The sequence below is a fragment of the Drosophila montana genome, unplaced genomic scaffold (genome assembly GCF_035044405.1).
Source record: "Drosophila montana isolate Dmon_TW-CO22-7 unplaced genomic scaffold, ASM3504440v1 contig_2537_1, whole genome shotgun sequence".
NCBI lineage: Eukaryota > Metazoa > Arthropoda > Insecta > Diptera > Drosophilidae > Drosophila > Drosophila montana.
In genome coordinates, this window is record NW_026997401.1 from 1 (window position 1) to 16,116 (window position 16,116).

Genomic DNA, 16,116 nt, shown 5'->3' on the forward strand with positions numbered 1-16,116 from the left:
CTCGAAATGCACTAATTGAAATAGACCGCTTAAGTATGAAGCACAGATGTAAACATTTATTTGTGGTTTTGTTTTATTTAGATAGGCTTGATATATTCACAGTACACTTTTGCTGCATTCTGCAGTTTGATTTCAATACAGCTTCCAATGATTTGAAAAATTTGTAATGAACTTATCTATTACAAATCTTCTTAAGTTGATTATGTTGGGAGCTTCATTACGCTCTCTTCTCGCTGGCCTTGTAGCTCAGTGATTGTATCAATAATAAGAAAGTTTGTTATATCGGCAAAGCCGGAGCAAGTATATTTATTGAAAGTCAGATACAAACTAAACTGAACTGAATTATTTAATTGGATTTGAACCCAAAGGCTGCGCGCATAAGTCTCAGCTGATATATCCGGCAAACCGAATCAGCATACGCCAACACAGTCGCTTGCGACATAAGCAAGTGTCAGGTTACCGCTGCTGGCCGCAGTGGCCGGGCACTGAACTCATTCGTCAGCAGAATGTCACAATGTAAGCAAAGGGCACTGCAACATTCTTGCGTTCTTATAAACAAAAGTGTGTTCTTAAAATATAAAAATAAACTGGAATTCTTATGTGTTAACTTGCACACACATGCGTTCACACATATAGAATTGAAATTATGATAATATCAATTATGCACCATTCTCTGGTAGGTGCTGCTATTTTTGTTCTTTTTCTTTCATTGAGAGTAAATTTTGTGAGGTATGATGCGGTGGCGCATATGGTGTTGGTAAAATAAGGTTCAAGGTGTGCCCTAGCCGAGCACTCCCTACTAGAGCACTCTTACCTTTTAACATTTCATCTGCTTACGTTGTTTGTTTTTGTACCGTTAAATCACGAAATAAATACAATGTCCAAAGCATAAAAATATTATACTTTTTCCATAAATTCATATGTATTTCAGTTACTTTATGTAATTGATAAAATTTATTAAAAAAATTTATAAAATTGAATACCAATTCACGCAAATGCAGTTAAGTTCTTTTTTTTTACACATAAATGGACTGATACACAGAAATGCAGTGCAACGACGGCACTCAATTATGTGGAGGTAGCAACAGAGTATGTGCTTGTAAATTGCAAAGTCAATCGCAGTCGGCTGGCGTCAATCGAAAGATGTGTGTGACCGTATAACAGGACCGCCTGCAGCCACAGGACTTTTGATGGGCGCTCCAGTTGCCACCTACAAGGAATGATGAGCCCAACGCTCCAGAAACAGTAGATTATTCTCCAATTGTCCGGCAGGAACGATAGTCGGATCCGTCACTGTAGTAGGAAAGTGAAAATTAAGCATCGAGCGGATAATTGCTGCAACATCACCGCGGAGATGGTCATCCGGGTGGCTTGTGAAATAAATATCATAGCAATCGATGTGAAAGGTAGACCGGAAGAGAGAGTCAGTTATCAACAAAATGGATGTCATTGTCAATATCGTGCACCTCCACCTCCCAGATCTTGACAATGAGGCGCACTCCAGTTGACGATCTTTAGCTTATAATGAGAAATAACGGTGCACCAAGTTCAAAATTAGCGCGCACTGCATCATCTCTTAATTGGATGTCATAATCAACATCATCTTGCCAAAACTGTATGGTAATTTGTTCATTGCAGCCCCTTGCATTTGTATATAAAATTATATATGTTACATTTTCAAAACTCAATCGCTTAGCAAAACGATTCCATTATTTTGGAAGTGACAAGCCTGTTACTTATTTTTCTCATTTAAAGCACTGTTCGCTCGGCATATATTATTGATCGCATGACATTTTTAATAAGCAGTTTAATAGCGTTCATAGGAAATTCTCAAATTCCATTTGTTAACAAATTCAAATTTTTGTACTCTACATATGTATATATGTTAAATTCAATCTGAATTATTTTGCAATACAAATCAAACTACAGATTATTTAATGTAAAAGTAGATGCATACACAGTAGAAACGCTTTTTCAGATTCATCGGTAGTGGCGGATACAAACTCCCAACGTAGTGCCAATAAAAATTTAACAGTGGAATTCTCCAAACTTATATAGATATGATTTAGGGATCGTGAACACATGGCAGCTTACCCGAACAGCTGTTTGACAATTGACCCAAAAGTAACCAAAGGAGAACAGGCGCAATTTGACAAACAGAAGAATGCCATTATTTCTGTAGGAATTTGTTATTTTTGGAATGCATAAGTTCATTTCAACCTTCTCTAACTCTGTTTTGACTCGTTCATTTCAGTCCTCATGTATATCTTCACTTATCTTTAAACAAGCAAGCAATTTGAAATAGAAACTTCATGAAAATAATATCAGCTTTGGAACTGATTTCTTTATATCTTTTACTGTAATGCAAGACATTCATATGTATTGAGCAGCTCTGAGGAACTGATCGCCGAAATCTACATCAGATCCAGGAATGCCTTTAATATTTTTTACACAATTATCTATGTATGTATATAATTTCAAAAACAAGCGATATTTGCCTAGGTTCACCATTCGATTATTAGATTTTCTCCGATAACCCAGATATTTGCTAGGGCCACCACTATAGCTATATTACATTTTAAATTTTTACTAAAATATATGCCAATTGATTTCGGAGTATGTATACTGCATTTATATATAGCGGAAATAAGTAGACATTAATTTCAGTTTAAAAACGAATTGATTGTTTTGTGGAAAAAGTGTTTCTTTAATAACGTTATTAGTATGTCCATCTATATATACGATGTTGATGTATCCAAACCATTTACATACATATGTTCAATTACATTTCAATTAATATATCAATTTGTGCTGCAAATTACTGCAAATTTAGTCATGCCTAGTTATATATAAAATATTTCTTGATGCAGGTATTTATTTAAATGTATGCCAGTCAACTTAAAGAATACAAACATTGATAACAAAACCCCCAATGATTAACAAGTCAATTATCTGTTTGTGTAATTTAATGAAATCAAGAGCAACCATTCGTTTATTTATTAACAGCTAAGCATTTGATAAACATTCACCTATTTTCATGTGTATACACAACATACATTTATGTACACACATATGTGTGAATTCACGTACTCGGTGTATACATATGTATGTATAAATGTTTGGATGCCAATGCAGCAGTATCTAAATATACTTACATATGTACATAACTGTTGTCCCCAATATCAACCGCAGCAAAATTTAATTGTTTACATATAAGCAATTAAATCATTATTGACTTGGTATATATGTACATACATTCATTTTTAAGTTGCCGAGTAAGTTAAGTAGATTGGACGACTAAAATATTTTTAAATTTTTTCTCTTTGGCGCAACTAAGAGCCAGATTAAATGAAGATTTTAGTTCAGGGTTTTAACACGCCATATATTCTAAACAACACGTTTTCATTACAACCAAATATTATCTACGTTACACAGTGAGCCTTATCAAAATCGTAACCAAATTTATTTACTTTTCATATGAAAAAAAATCGTTCAAAACGTGATTCTACTACTCTCATAGCGCACAGGATACATGTGAATTATGAGATCTATTCAATTTTTGTTTTTCAAACGTTGCATTGTGCTGTTATGTTCCTTACATATATGAGTAATCACGATCGAGGAAAAATTAGATTTTTTATAGAATTTATTTGCAAAACTCTAAGTAAGACTTAATGAATACGTGATTCGGCGATTTTAGAAATACAAACCGCAAGTGTGAAAAATTGGCAAATTGACTTTCGATTTACATCTGACTCATTTTCAAAGATCTAAAAAATTACTTTGATACTATTCGCAGGGAGGGGTGGTCTTTGGTGGAAACTGCGGACTAGAAGTGGTATGAGCGAATGTTTATTATCCGGTTTCAAATTCACCCCACCGAGACTACATCGAACATCGAACTGATGGGATTTAAACAAAAATAAAAAGTAGACAAAAATTAAAGCTCTTTTTAATAGGAATATTATATATAAAATCGCAATAATTTGTCCAAACTTTAAAACTTCTAGTATTAAAGGTCTGATATCCCAATTGAGAAAATCTGCTTTTCGCTGGATCCTCTAGAATATACATACGATAGAATCAAAAGACACTTCGACTAGTATGTTTTTAATCATGTTCAGACATTTATCATTTCGTGGATTGTGAACAATCTTCGCTGCATCTGTGTTCTTATATAATAGTCTAATAGGATTGTCATGAAATGTGTAACGCAAGGAGCAGACATCTCCACCATTAATTCAGTATTTACAGCAACGTCGGTACAGCTATGTCAGTTTTAAAGCTATCGTCATGACATTTTACGTTGATCCGTCTTCTATGTATGCAATACATATGGCGGAACCAGATCGTGACGCTATATTAAATAGCTGCCATATATGTAAACAAATCATAAATCGATATGGTGCCGTCATACTCTTAACACGCGCCCTTTGAGCTTGTTCAGTGCTTCTTCTTAATTTATAGGCCGATATTTATGAAATTTTAAGAGCATAAATATGGCTCTACCTTTAAAAATTAGTATTGCACAATTTTAAGGGAAGCGGGTAAGAGGGTATAAACAAAAAGTGAAATATTCTGATTCTCTGAATAGTAAAAAGTCTAGTTACTAAAATATGTGCTTCTAGCTCTTATAGGCCCCATGATATGTTAAAAAAAGATTGTTTATATGGACTTTTATAATTTCATGAAAACCGTGAGGTAACAGTAATTTGAATCAACAACCACACAGAATATATATAAAGCGTTCTACTGTATGTTAAATACATTTCCACAAAACCAAAACATCTTTCTTACCCATTTTGGGTAAGATTGCGGGTATAAAAAGTAATAGCATTTGTCGATTATGTTAACAAATGCCTTGCTATTCGCTTGAAGCTCGTTGCAAATATGAACTACAACTATGCGTATTTCCAAGATATCGTTAAAGTTGGTATTGAAATACTGTCGGTCTAGCCATGTCCGTCTGCCAGTCCGTCTGCCGTATGTATGAACTCAAAGATCACAGTACCTATTAGAGCCAGAGATTTTAAAATAGAACGTAGGTCCTCCAAGTGCTCGCGCTTGTCCCATTTCGAAGTAATCGATAAAAATCGATATCGAAATCCTTTTTTTTTTTTAGAAAATCTGTTAGTTTTAGAGGTAGAGTCACCAAACTTGACGTGTAGCTTCTTGAATAGTTTACATATATCAAGTATCCTTTATTTTAGTGCTATCAGCACCTCCTCGCTATTATCACATAGCTATAAATCTACTGCTACCGATGAAGATCGGTTATGATGAATGAATGTTGACCCCTTATTACCTGCAGCAGCCCTTTGGGCCGAAAGGGTAAACGCTTGGCAAGCACCTGCACCTGTCAAGTGACTGATCAATTCAATGATTTTATGACCAGCGGAAATTTGTGCAAAAATTAAAATCTTTAATATATTCAATTTAACCAATCAATAAAGGAGCGATTATACATTTATAGTATTAATAATTTTATTGACTTATAATATTTAGCTTTTTCATTAAATTTATTCAATTCAAACCCAAAATCATAAAAATCAAGGGCGCGCGTCAGACGCGTGTCAATAATGAAATTTTCTTTTGCGCCCATGATCTGCTCATTCACACACATTTGTGTCTGTGTGTGTGTGTGCTTTTTTTTATTGGGAAAAACAGGTTTAACATTGTAGGTTGTAAGCAAGAGAGTTTCAAGATGAAAATAAAACAATCAGAGAAAGACAGGATAGTTTATAGTGAGTAGAAAGTTGTAGTTCGCTCCTGCGGGACAACCGCAAAGTACTACTTCGATGCCGCGTCGTGTGTGTGTGGATGTTGAGGTTAGAAATATTAAAATCCCAAAAACTTCAAATCTTGTCAAATTTGCATTGGACAAGTAGGCAACCAACAGGCACACAAACGCATAAATGGTTCTATTCATATATAAAATGTGCAAGTGTACGTGCACGGCAAGACCATAAAATGTAAAATGCACACATGCCAACGCTTAGGTAGCCTTACCAAGAATAACGAGGTAATGCAAGAATTTGCATCGACGTGGCAAACCCTTTCATTATTTCATATTACTTGTCCTTTCAAAAGGGATGAAATGTCTCTGATATTTGAGAAAAACTGAATTTCTGTGCATTGTTGCTTGTGTGGACACATACACACATAAGATCCCTAACATAATGAGTGAGCATTGAGAGCACTGAGAGTAAGCCAAAGCAGTTTCCTGTAGTGGGAGCGAGTTAAAAGACAGCGATGCCGTTCTACCACACAAATCAGATGTATTTTTTTCTCTCTTGCTCGCTGAGCAAGTAAGCGTGACTTGTATTCGAACAAAAACGAAGACGAGTTTGGACCAGATGTCAGCTATATTGAATGTCCACATTAATTGTACTGGATGTCTCATCTATATGTTGTTTGGTTAGTGCTCCTAGTCAGGCTAAATTTGACTAGTACCTTCTTAATTAGATCAAGAACCTTTCATTTTGTAGGTACCGCCAACCCCTTCCAACTGCTTTCTTCTTTGAAATTAGATAAGTAATAAAATAAGAACTACCACCACCAATTTAAGCTAAAATATTAATTCTATTGAATAATTTTGACGGTATCGTTGACCCTTATTTGCATTGATAAGAACGTGTCCATTTGACGTGTTATGTTGAGGTGGAGCGTTTACTATTTTGATACCGAAAAGGTTTTAATATAGACCTTTTTGCAGTAGGAAGTAGGAGCTGCTTCATTGTCGCAGTGAATTGTTTTGGTTTTAGAAAAGGCGTTGATTAACTGTAAAAGTGGCCCTATTATTTCTGAGATGATACGTCATGCCATGGGTTGTAACATTGCAAATTTTTAAAACTCATCAAGGGCAGTGAAGAAGTTTTTCCCGGCAGTTGGATGGAAATAATTTTTCCGGCATATAATAGGATTGTGGTAACGCCGAGCTCTGGTTTTTTTATTTCTCTCTAGGGCTTGGCCTAGGCACAAATTTTGCAGTCTGTTACGATTTCTGAGGCCAACCTGTTCATTTTCGGAAAATAGTACGGTTCACTGGTGTCTGCGCAGTCCTGTGATCGCCATTATGTTACAATTTGCTACAATTTCCCTGTGCCCATCCCTGTGAAAACTATCGGAGACCCTTGTTTTGCGGTACCAAAACGTTGTCTAGGAAATGCATCGACATGAGCATGATGGATGCAGCACAAGACGAACAGCTCGCAATATATGGCGCTAACTACGTGGGACTCGTCACGGTGTCAATGATGAAAACCCAATTTTCAAAATAAATATGATGCCGGGTCTTTTCGCCATATATAACAAAGATTTAACAGGAACTTTAACAACCTTTAACAGAACGTGCCACTTCCAGTACATTTGGTTTATGAAACAGTTCAATGGTTTCTCACTAGCCTCGATCGTATAACTCGAGGAAAAATCAGTGTCATACCCGCGTCGGACCGTGGTGCGTCTTCCAACGCGTTGACGTTCTGTCTGGACAATGCATCCGCTATATGGTTTTCTTTTACTAGCTTGTAAAATAGTTGTAAAAAAGTTGCATCATATTCGGCGTTGAACGCATTCCAACGTATTATTTTTGCGTTAGGGTTTCTGACGGGAACAGCGAACAACCAGATGGTCCGTATAAATATTGTTCCCTTCATAGAGCTGACGCAAACTATTAAAGGACCATACTATTCCCAGCAACTCCCTTTCGTTAGTTGCACTTCCCTAACTTTCTGGGACTTAAAAATCATTGTGATGGTCTAATTGTTGAAGGCGTGAAACTGCTTTTCATCAAACGTATCTGTAGTCACAAAGTAATTGGTCAATATCTTTCGTAACGCTATGGGATCTACTCATGGAGTCAACGGTGTTAATTTGTTGCGTTTAGTTTCTAAAAATATTAAAATGTACAAACAGCAAGAATTAAATTGTTTTGTTGGTTGCAGAGAAGAGAAAGTAAATTAAAGTCTAGAGGAAAGGTGTTAGTTTAGAAAAAATAATCTTTATTGACTAGGTTATTTTATATTATAGAATAAATAGGAAAAAAAGAGAAAATAGTTATTAAGAAAAGTAAAGAAATTTGTTCTAGTGTATGGAATATTAACTAAATGGGATAAAACGATAGGGATGGGAAATCACCAACCCGGTGATAGCCTGTCCAGTAAGCTATTCCTATTATTAGCTATTCATAGCTAGGAAAGGTCTGTGAGTTACCGAAGGTATCCTGAAAGGAAAGATTTTATTAAGGAAGAGAAAGTTCGTTGGAGAATACGTGATATAATCTATTGTAATCTTTGCATAATACGCAAAAATTATAAAGCTGTCTCTAATTTTGTGCAAATTGCCTTTTGCAATGTGTAAAATAATCTCAAGTTATCGGCAGACTCTTCTCGGCGAGTGAGTTACTTTATTTATATTCATTTGGACATTGTCTCAGCTGCCTCGAGTACTTTGCACAGACATTAGAGGCAGCTATCCTAAAAAGGCAGTTAACTTAATTTATTTTTTTTCCTAAAAGTGTACCGATTTCATAGTAACCTCATTTTTTTTAAGTTTCACTGGATTCTATTGAACAATACAAAGTTAAATAAATTAATTTGATAGATTTTATTAACTTTATGTATTTAAATTACATTTAATTCAATTTCAATACAGTTTATTGTATACATAAGAAAAACAAAACAAAAATCAACACATCTGATCATAGATAGCGCAGGTTACTCACATGATGTTCATAGAAATTGGCTAAAAATTACTGCCGATAGGAGGCGTTTAAATGCAAAAGGCTGTTAAGTTATATGCACTTTACGTAATTAATTTCATACAAAATTAGCTCTTATTGCAGCGAAAGAAAATTTCAGGCAGCTATCTTACCGATGCAGCTAAGTATCGAGGCAGCTAAGCAAATTATACTGTATTACATTAAGCTCTGCTACTCGCTATCCACATTCTATGCTGCAACGTTCAGCATTATGCTCAGCGTGTCCTGGTGCAAATCGCATGTTAGACCTGCCTGACGATTGCAGCTACGGAAGCAGTGGCCAAAGGGAACCTGGTCAGCACTAATATATTGTGTTAAAGCGATTAGAGCCCAATTTTGTTGCTTATTATTTAACTATGTTAACTTATAATCTCCTATACCATACGCAAAAGGTCGCCATGACAAAATAACCTGTTCACACAGGAACACGTGACACCGAGTCTAAATTTGACCCTCGGTAAAATTATATCTCACACCATCATGTACGACTGCAGCATAATAATAGATAGCGCACATGTGGTCGCTTAAGATTGTAAGAGGGACCTACGCTAAGAAATGTCATATTAGAAATATAAGTAGCAAGGGTAAATTTATTATACCCTGAACCCATTGAAAATGGGTAAAAAGGGTATAATGTATTTCTGCAAGTGTATGTAACAGGCAGAAGGAAGCATCTCCGACCCCATAAAGTATATATATTCTTGATCAACATCAACAGCCGAGTCGATTTAGCCATGTCCGTCTGTCTGTCCGTCCGTCTACGATATGTATGAACGCAAGGATCTCAGAACCTATAAGAGCTAGAGACTTGAAATTTTAGCTGTAGGTCTTCCTAGTCCATGCGATAGTCGATAACTTACCCCGTTTCCAAGTAATCGATAAAAATCGATATCGAAATCCTGTTTTTGAAGCAATTTTGGTAAATAATAAGAGCTAGAGTTACCAAACTTGACATGTAGCTTCCAGAATAGTATATATATATCAAGTATCTTTCATTTTATAGCTATCGCCACCTCCCCGCTACCACCACAAAGCTATAAATCATGTTATTAAACCAACTTGTATTGCCTCACTAATTAAGCCACAATTTAAATGCAATTGTGATTTTGAGAATACACAAATATTTTATGGTACAATAAGATTTTCTACCGAAAATTTCATCAAGATCGGTTAAGAAACACGAAAAAAAAAGTGTTTTGGCATGCAAACACGTGCAGCAGCAAGCGCAAATTCCAAGAAGTTCTGTGTACATGTACACACACACATTCATGCGCGTTTGCTTTGAATTCTATCAACAGCATTGCAATTGCGATTGTATTGTTTTCTGTGCTGCTATTTGAATTCGTTTTTTTTCTCATTAATACTTAATTATTTATGTGCCTATTGAGTAGAAGCGGCGGAAAGCAGCGCGATCAGTTACGAGATCGAACCTTGCTGAGGAAGCCTTTTTCTTTTTTTTTTTGCCTGGTGTAGCTATTGCGTAGAGGCGGCAGCAAGTAATGCGGTCAGTTGCGAGTTCAAACCCTGCCAAGGGAATTTTTTTTTATTTATCTTTATTTCTACTAAAGCGAACGAGCGCGTAGCGCGAGCTGCATTTGCTGTTGGAATAAGAGGGTTCAGGGTATCCCCTAGTTGGGAGCTCCCGACTAGAACCTCTTACTTGTTTTAATTTAATGCAATGAATGAAATATCATATGAATATTTTAACTTCATTAAGATCACTTGTATCGCTTCGAATTTGTATGCCCTGAACCCCTTAAAAATGGGTAAAAGGGTATAATAGTTTTGGGTAAATGTGAGTAACGACGAATATATATTATATATGTAGGGAATGAACTTCTGAAGTCATTAAATTACACTATGTCCTTTTAGTTTTAATATTAATAAATTGGTGATTATTCACTTTATACCTTTATATCTTATTAAACAATGATGCGTTTTTTTATTACACTCAACGAGATCATACGCACGTATCTTAACTTCAGAAGCTCGAACCCTACTCCTCTATTGTCGTATGCTTCTGCTATCACCTTCTATTACTTGACGTGTGTCTAACATTTTATCGGCTGCTACAGGCTCTAATTGATATCTCTATCTGACAGAGTTACCTGTCGTACATATATATATATATTCTAGGTCATCTATAGTCGGGTCGATTTAGCCGTCTGTCTGTCCCTATGAACAGGTCGATATCAAAACCTTTAAGAGCTAGAGTCTTGAAATTTTAGTAGGTCCTCCTTGTGCCCACGCAGTACGAGTTTGTTTCCGATAATCGATAGCCTGCCCCGTTTCCAAGTAATCGATAAAAATCTATATCGAAATACTATTTATTTTTTATTAGTAAATTTCTTATGTTTTTCTTTTTGCGTTAATCCCGGTGCAATGTACTGTATTCCCACCTCCCGCCCAACCGACCGAAAGGCGCAGTCGTGTAACGTACAACATAAAGGCGATAAAGATGTATAATTATGAGTTAGTCTAGAAGGGATAGAGAAATTTAATTGGCTAGCCAACCCAGAAGAGTCGATTGCACTTGTAATAAGCTTATTAATAAATATTACACCAAGCATGGTTCTGCGATTAATTAGGAAAGGGAGAATAATCATCAGAAGTTTACTGGAATATGACGGTAACAGCACACGAGGATCCCAATTTAAACCAAGAAAGACAAACAACAAGAATTTTTTCTGTACAGATTCAATTTTCTCTTGATGAATAGAATATTGTGGCAAGCAGACACATGAGGCATACTGTATTAAGGATCTTTGTCGTGTACGGATCGTCAAATTCCTTTGACCATCGCTTAATGAAACTCAAAATAATTCTGGCCTTATTGACCACGGGAGAGTCGGATTAAAGTTTATGATCAAGAATAACACCTAGATCAATAACTTCATTGCAAGTACTGTTGACACGCTCGAGCGGTACGTTTAGAAAAAGAATTTTTGGAAGGAACCTTTTGGGTTTTGTTACGCAAATACTCTGAAATCTAGTTCAAAAGACTAACTGGGAGGCCGAGAAGGCATAATTTATGAAGCAGTAAGGAGTGGTTAACATAGTCGAAAGCGTTAGTGGAATCCGTAGTAACGACGCATTTGTTTCTTAAAACCATCAATTACCAGCGAAGTAATCTCAAGAAGGTTAGTGGTTGTAGATCTGCGCTTCACGAACCTATGGTAGGATGGTGCTGCAGCACAGTACCCTAGTAAACAGGCGGGAACATCATCAGAGCCCGGTGAGTATACCGGCTTGATTTTGCTGAGGTCGCTGAGAAGCGAACTTTTAGTAATTACAGCATTTAAAATGCAGTTTGACCTCTGTAACTGATAAGCAAAAGGCTGATTTTAATTACACCGCGAGGAGGAGTAGGTAGTTTGAAAAAAGGTTGCGAACAGATTGGCTATGCCTGGATCAGTATTCGCGCTCTCATCTGCAAACTTAACCGAAAATAGCAAAGTAGATGTCATTCGTTTAGAGTTGACAAAGTAAAAAAATTGCTTAAGATTATGTGCAAACTGAAGGCAACAACTACAAAGGAAATCCTTATAGCATATGGAATTTTGCGAACAAACAGTTGATCGGGCAACTGCATAACGGGGGATATCAGAATGATTGCCCGATTTCTTAAACTTTTTAAAACACCTCGACTTCACATTTGTTAATTTCACTAGTTCTCTTTAGAACCAGGGTGGCCTATCATACCTCGCTGGGGGATCAAGAGCTTATGAATCTGGTAGAAATGGTAATTTTCTAGAGTTGGATGAAAAGGATCTTCAGGAAGTGAAAGCGAGTCAATCCTGTGCATAACACTGTCGAAGGAATCCAACAGGAGGATCAGATCAAGATATATATTTCTTAAATCGCGCACCGGACTACCCTGTCGTAAGGACATTTCATGTAGACCATCAATAAATTCATTTGACACAGAATGCAACAGAAAGTAAGAATCCAATGGCGATGACTAATCATCATCTGGGAGATTAAAGTCGCCAGGAACGACTAAGAGGTAATTAACAGAAAGTTGGGAGGAGATATATTTGATAGTGTTAGGATGGATTTGGCTTATATACATGTTAGATAGTAGGGGGTATATAGGAACATGAAATAAAAATACAAAAACTTCCAAATACAAATCTTACAGCCACCAACTCAATCTCCGAGATGGAAAGTTCAATGCGTTCCGACGAAAGAGCAGACTCAACAGCTCCTCCGATACGGGAATCTCGATCACATCCATAAGTGGTGTGTTTGGAAGTAAAATTGAAGAATGTGAGATGTCCAGCTTAAGCCAGGTCTCAGTAAAAGCGATAATGTGAAAGTTAAATGCAAGAGAATCTAAGTACAGGCTAAAAAGCTTAGATTTAAGACCTCTAACGTTTTGTTAGGCAAGCTCAAGGGAAAAATTAAGTTTTTGACGCAGCAACTAATGTTGTGGCGTCACTAGATAAAGGTGGTAATAGAATCGAGGTCCGAATTCAGCTCGCGCTACGTGCTCACTTGCTTTGCCAGTAATACAAATAAATTAAAAAAAAAAAAATTCTTCGATGGAACTCGAACTCACACACTACTTGCCACAGCCTCTAGTCAACCATACCACCAATTCACTCATAGCGAAAAAAAAACGAATTATAACACATACACACGCCACAGATAGAATTAAAAAAAGACGCGCGTAAATGCCTGTGTGTACATGTATACAGAAATTCTTGCGTTCTGCGCTAACTGCCGCTGACACGTGGGCTGCCAATATATATATGGCGTTTTCTTTAATAACATCTGTGTTTCTTAACCGATCTTGATGAAATTTTCAACAGTTGATCTAATTGTGCTATAAAATGTTTGTATATGCTCAAAAGGTTAATTGCATTAAAATTGTGGTTATAATTGTTGGGCAGCACAAACTGGTTTATGTACTAGATTTATGGCTATGTGGTAGTAGCGGGTAGGTGGCGATAGCTTTATAACGAAAAATACTTGATATATATATACTTATATATACTATTCTAGAAGCTACATGTCAAGTTTGGTGACTCTAGCTGTTATAACAAAAAACAGGATTTCGAGTCGACTTTTATCGATTACTCGAAAACGGGACAAGTTATCGAATATCGGAAACAAACTCGTACTGCGCGGGCACTAGGAGGATGCACGTTACAAATTTCAGTCTCTAGCTCCTATATGTTCTGAGATCCTTGCGTTGATACATAGATAGACGGACTTGGTTAAATAGACTCGGCTCTTGATGCTGGTCAATACACAGCTCATAATACACAGAGAACAGCATACAATGCAGTTGGAATTGTAATTATATTTGCGGGTTTGCATGAGCGTTTATATGTGGACACGCATTCAGACATTCTTGCACTTTGCGCTTGACAATAGCCAAACATTTTCTTTAATAACTTTATATAATAACTTATAATTGCAAATAGACAACAGCATTAAAATTGTGGCTTTATTTGGTGGATAGCTCGAATGATAGCTATGGGGCGTGCATTAGGAGAACCTACTCTTTAAGTTTCTAGTCCTTATCGACGATTTCATACAAACATCCAGTCGGACAGGCAGATGGAAATGGAGACTTGGCTATTGATGCTGACCAAGAATTTAGACCTTATGGGGAAGGTGATGCTTCCTTCTGCCTGTTACATACATTCGAACAAAACCATTTTACCCTTTTTACCAATCTCAGAAGGTTCAGCGTATGAAAACATATCAATAATATTATTATATTTTAAATGGATTTCTAATGACTTATTTTATATTATTTACAGTTATTAAAGACGTGAGGATTAACAATGGCTTCGTCCGACAACGGAGTAATACTAAGTGAATATCAAAAAAAATTAAAAACAATGAAAAAAAAATTTTTTGTTTTGCACAAAGAAACAATTAATTCCGCTGCACGGTTGGAATATTACGATACTGAAAAAAAATTTCTTCAAAATGCAGAGCCAAAACGCGTTATTTATTTGAAGAGCTGTTTTAACATTAATCAGCGATTTGATACTAAACATAAGTTTGTATTAGCTCTATCATCAAGAGAAGGCGGCTTTGGAATGGTGTTGAACTCTGAAAGTGATTTACGAAAATGGTTAGACAACTTATTATCCATACAACGTGAAAACACAACTGGAACCGATCAAGTATATACATCATATGGTAAGCTAAGTTTCAAATTCTAGCAATGATAAAAGACCTATTCATACATTTACAAAATTCTTTAAATTAATTGATTGTGTACAGAAGTCAAAATAAATAAAATAAATCAACATTTTATCTTAGAATAATTTAAAATGGAGTCCATGAATCAATCAAAGAAGTTAATTCGTAAAAAAGAAAAACAAAACACTTAGCTTTCGTGCTTTGGTAAGTGATAAGAGTACCAAATTCCACAGTGCAATTGTTGATATGTAATATGTGTAAAGCGAAGTAAAAAAAGACATGAAAGCAATATTATTAAATAACTATCTATTCATATTGACGACGGCAGATAAATTATATACTTGAGCTGATGGTACTGATCATGTTAGTTTTTGATCTAGATGTTTTATAAAGTCCGTCAACTTGTGCAAAGAAGCCCCGCTAGATTGTATGTTAGACCTCCCCTCGCCGTCTGCACATTGGCGAGTGCCCAATGTAGCTGGCAATGCAGTGTGTGCGGTAGAGAAAATGTATGCCCATTGACAAAATTGGGAAGCAGGCTACGACAAGCGAGTAATTCTTAAATTGGTTTCGCCGGCTCCTGACTTACCGATGGGGACGTATTTCTATGGCTGCCGTCTTAAACGCCTCGCCGAATCGCTGATACCTGTCGCGTTAACCGCCATTGAAAGTCCAGTCATGATCAAGTGCAAAACGAAATTATCGATCATAACAAAATTTGACTTTCCTTGATATTTTCTTAATTGATGAATTTGATACATTTGAACAGAACGTTGATAAAAACAGCCACGACAAAAACATTCTGTTGTATTTTTTATATAAAAAATATTATTAAAACTTATTTTTCATTTGATGAAAGTAATAGGTGACCTGTGTTTATGGTATAAAATTGTGGTAGAATTTAAAAACAATATTAATTCCTCTTTTGTAACTGCTGTTGAACATCTGTAGAGTTAAACATTGTGAGGTATGGATCGGTCGGTGATGAGACTGTTTTATGTTAAAAAGACAAGAAAAAAAAGGTAACGAAATATACCTTTTTTTTTCTTGTCGGTCTGAAGTAAAGAGGGTGCGTTTACAGACCGACAAGGTGCCTCAAACTTATTGAAAATAGATAAAAAGGGTTTATGAAAATGTATGTAACAGGCAGAGGGAAGCATCTCTGACCCCATAAAGTATATGTATTCTTGGTC

General features: G+C 36.0%; 1 protein-coding gene across 2 annotated transcripts in view; it reads left to right on the forward strand.

The window, feature by feature from the left end:
- Nucleotides 1-2,535: 2,535 nt before the first annotated feature.
- The window catches only part of chico, a 119,819-nt gene continuing 106,238 nt past the window's right edge, over nt 2,536-16,116 (forward strand). Inside the window, exons 1-2 of one of the 2 annotated variants that reach the window (XM_064682910.1) lie at nt 2,536-2,616; nt 14,533-14,920. In XM_064682910.1, the coding sequence (XP_064538980.1) occupies nt 14,557-14,920 (364 nt within the window). In that variant the 5' untranslated portion in view covers nt 2,536-2,616; nt 14,533-14,556. The remainder of the gene's footprint in view (nt 2,617-14,532; nt 14,921-16,116) is intronic. The other variant, XM_064682911.1, reaches the window with a different exon arrangement.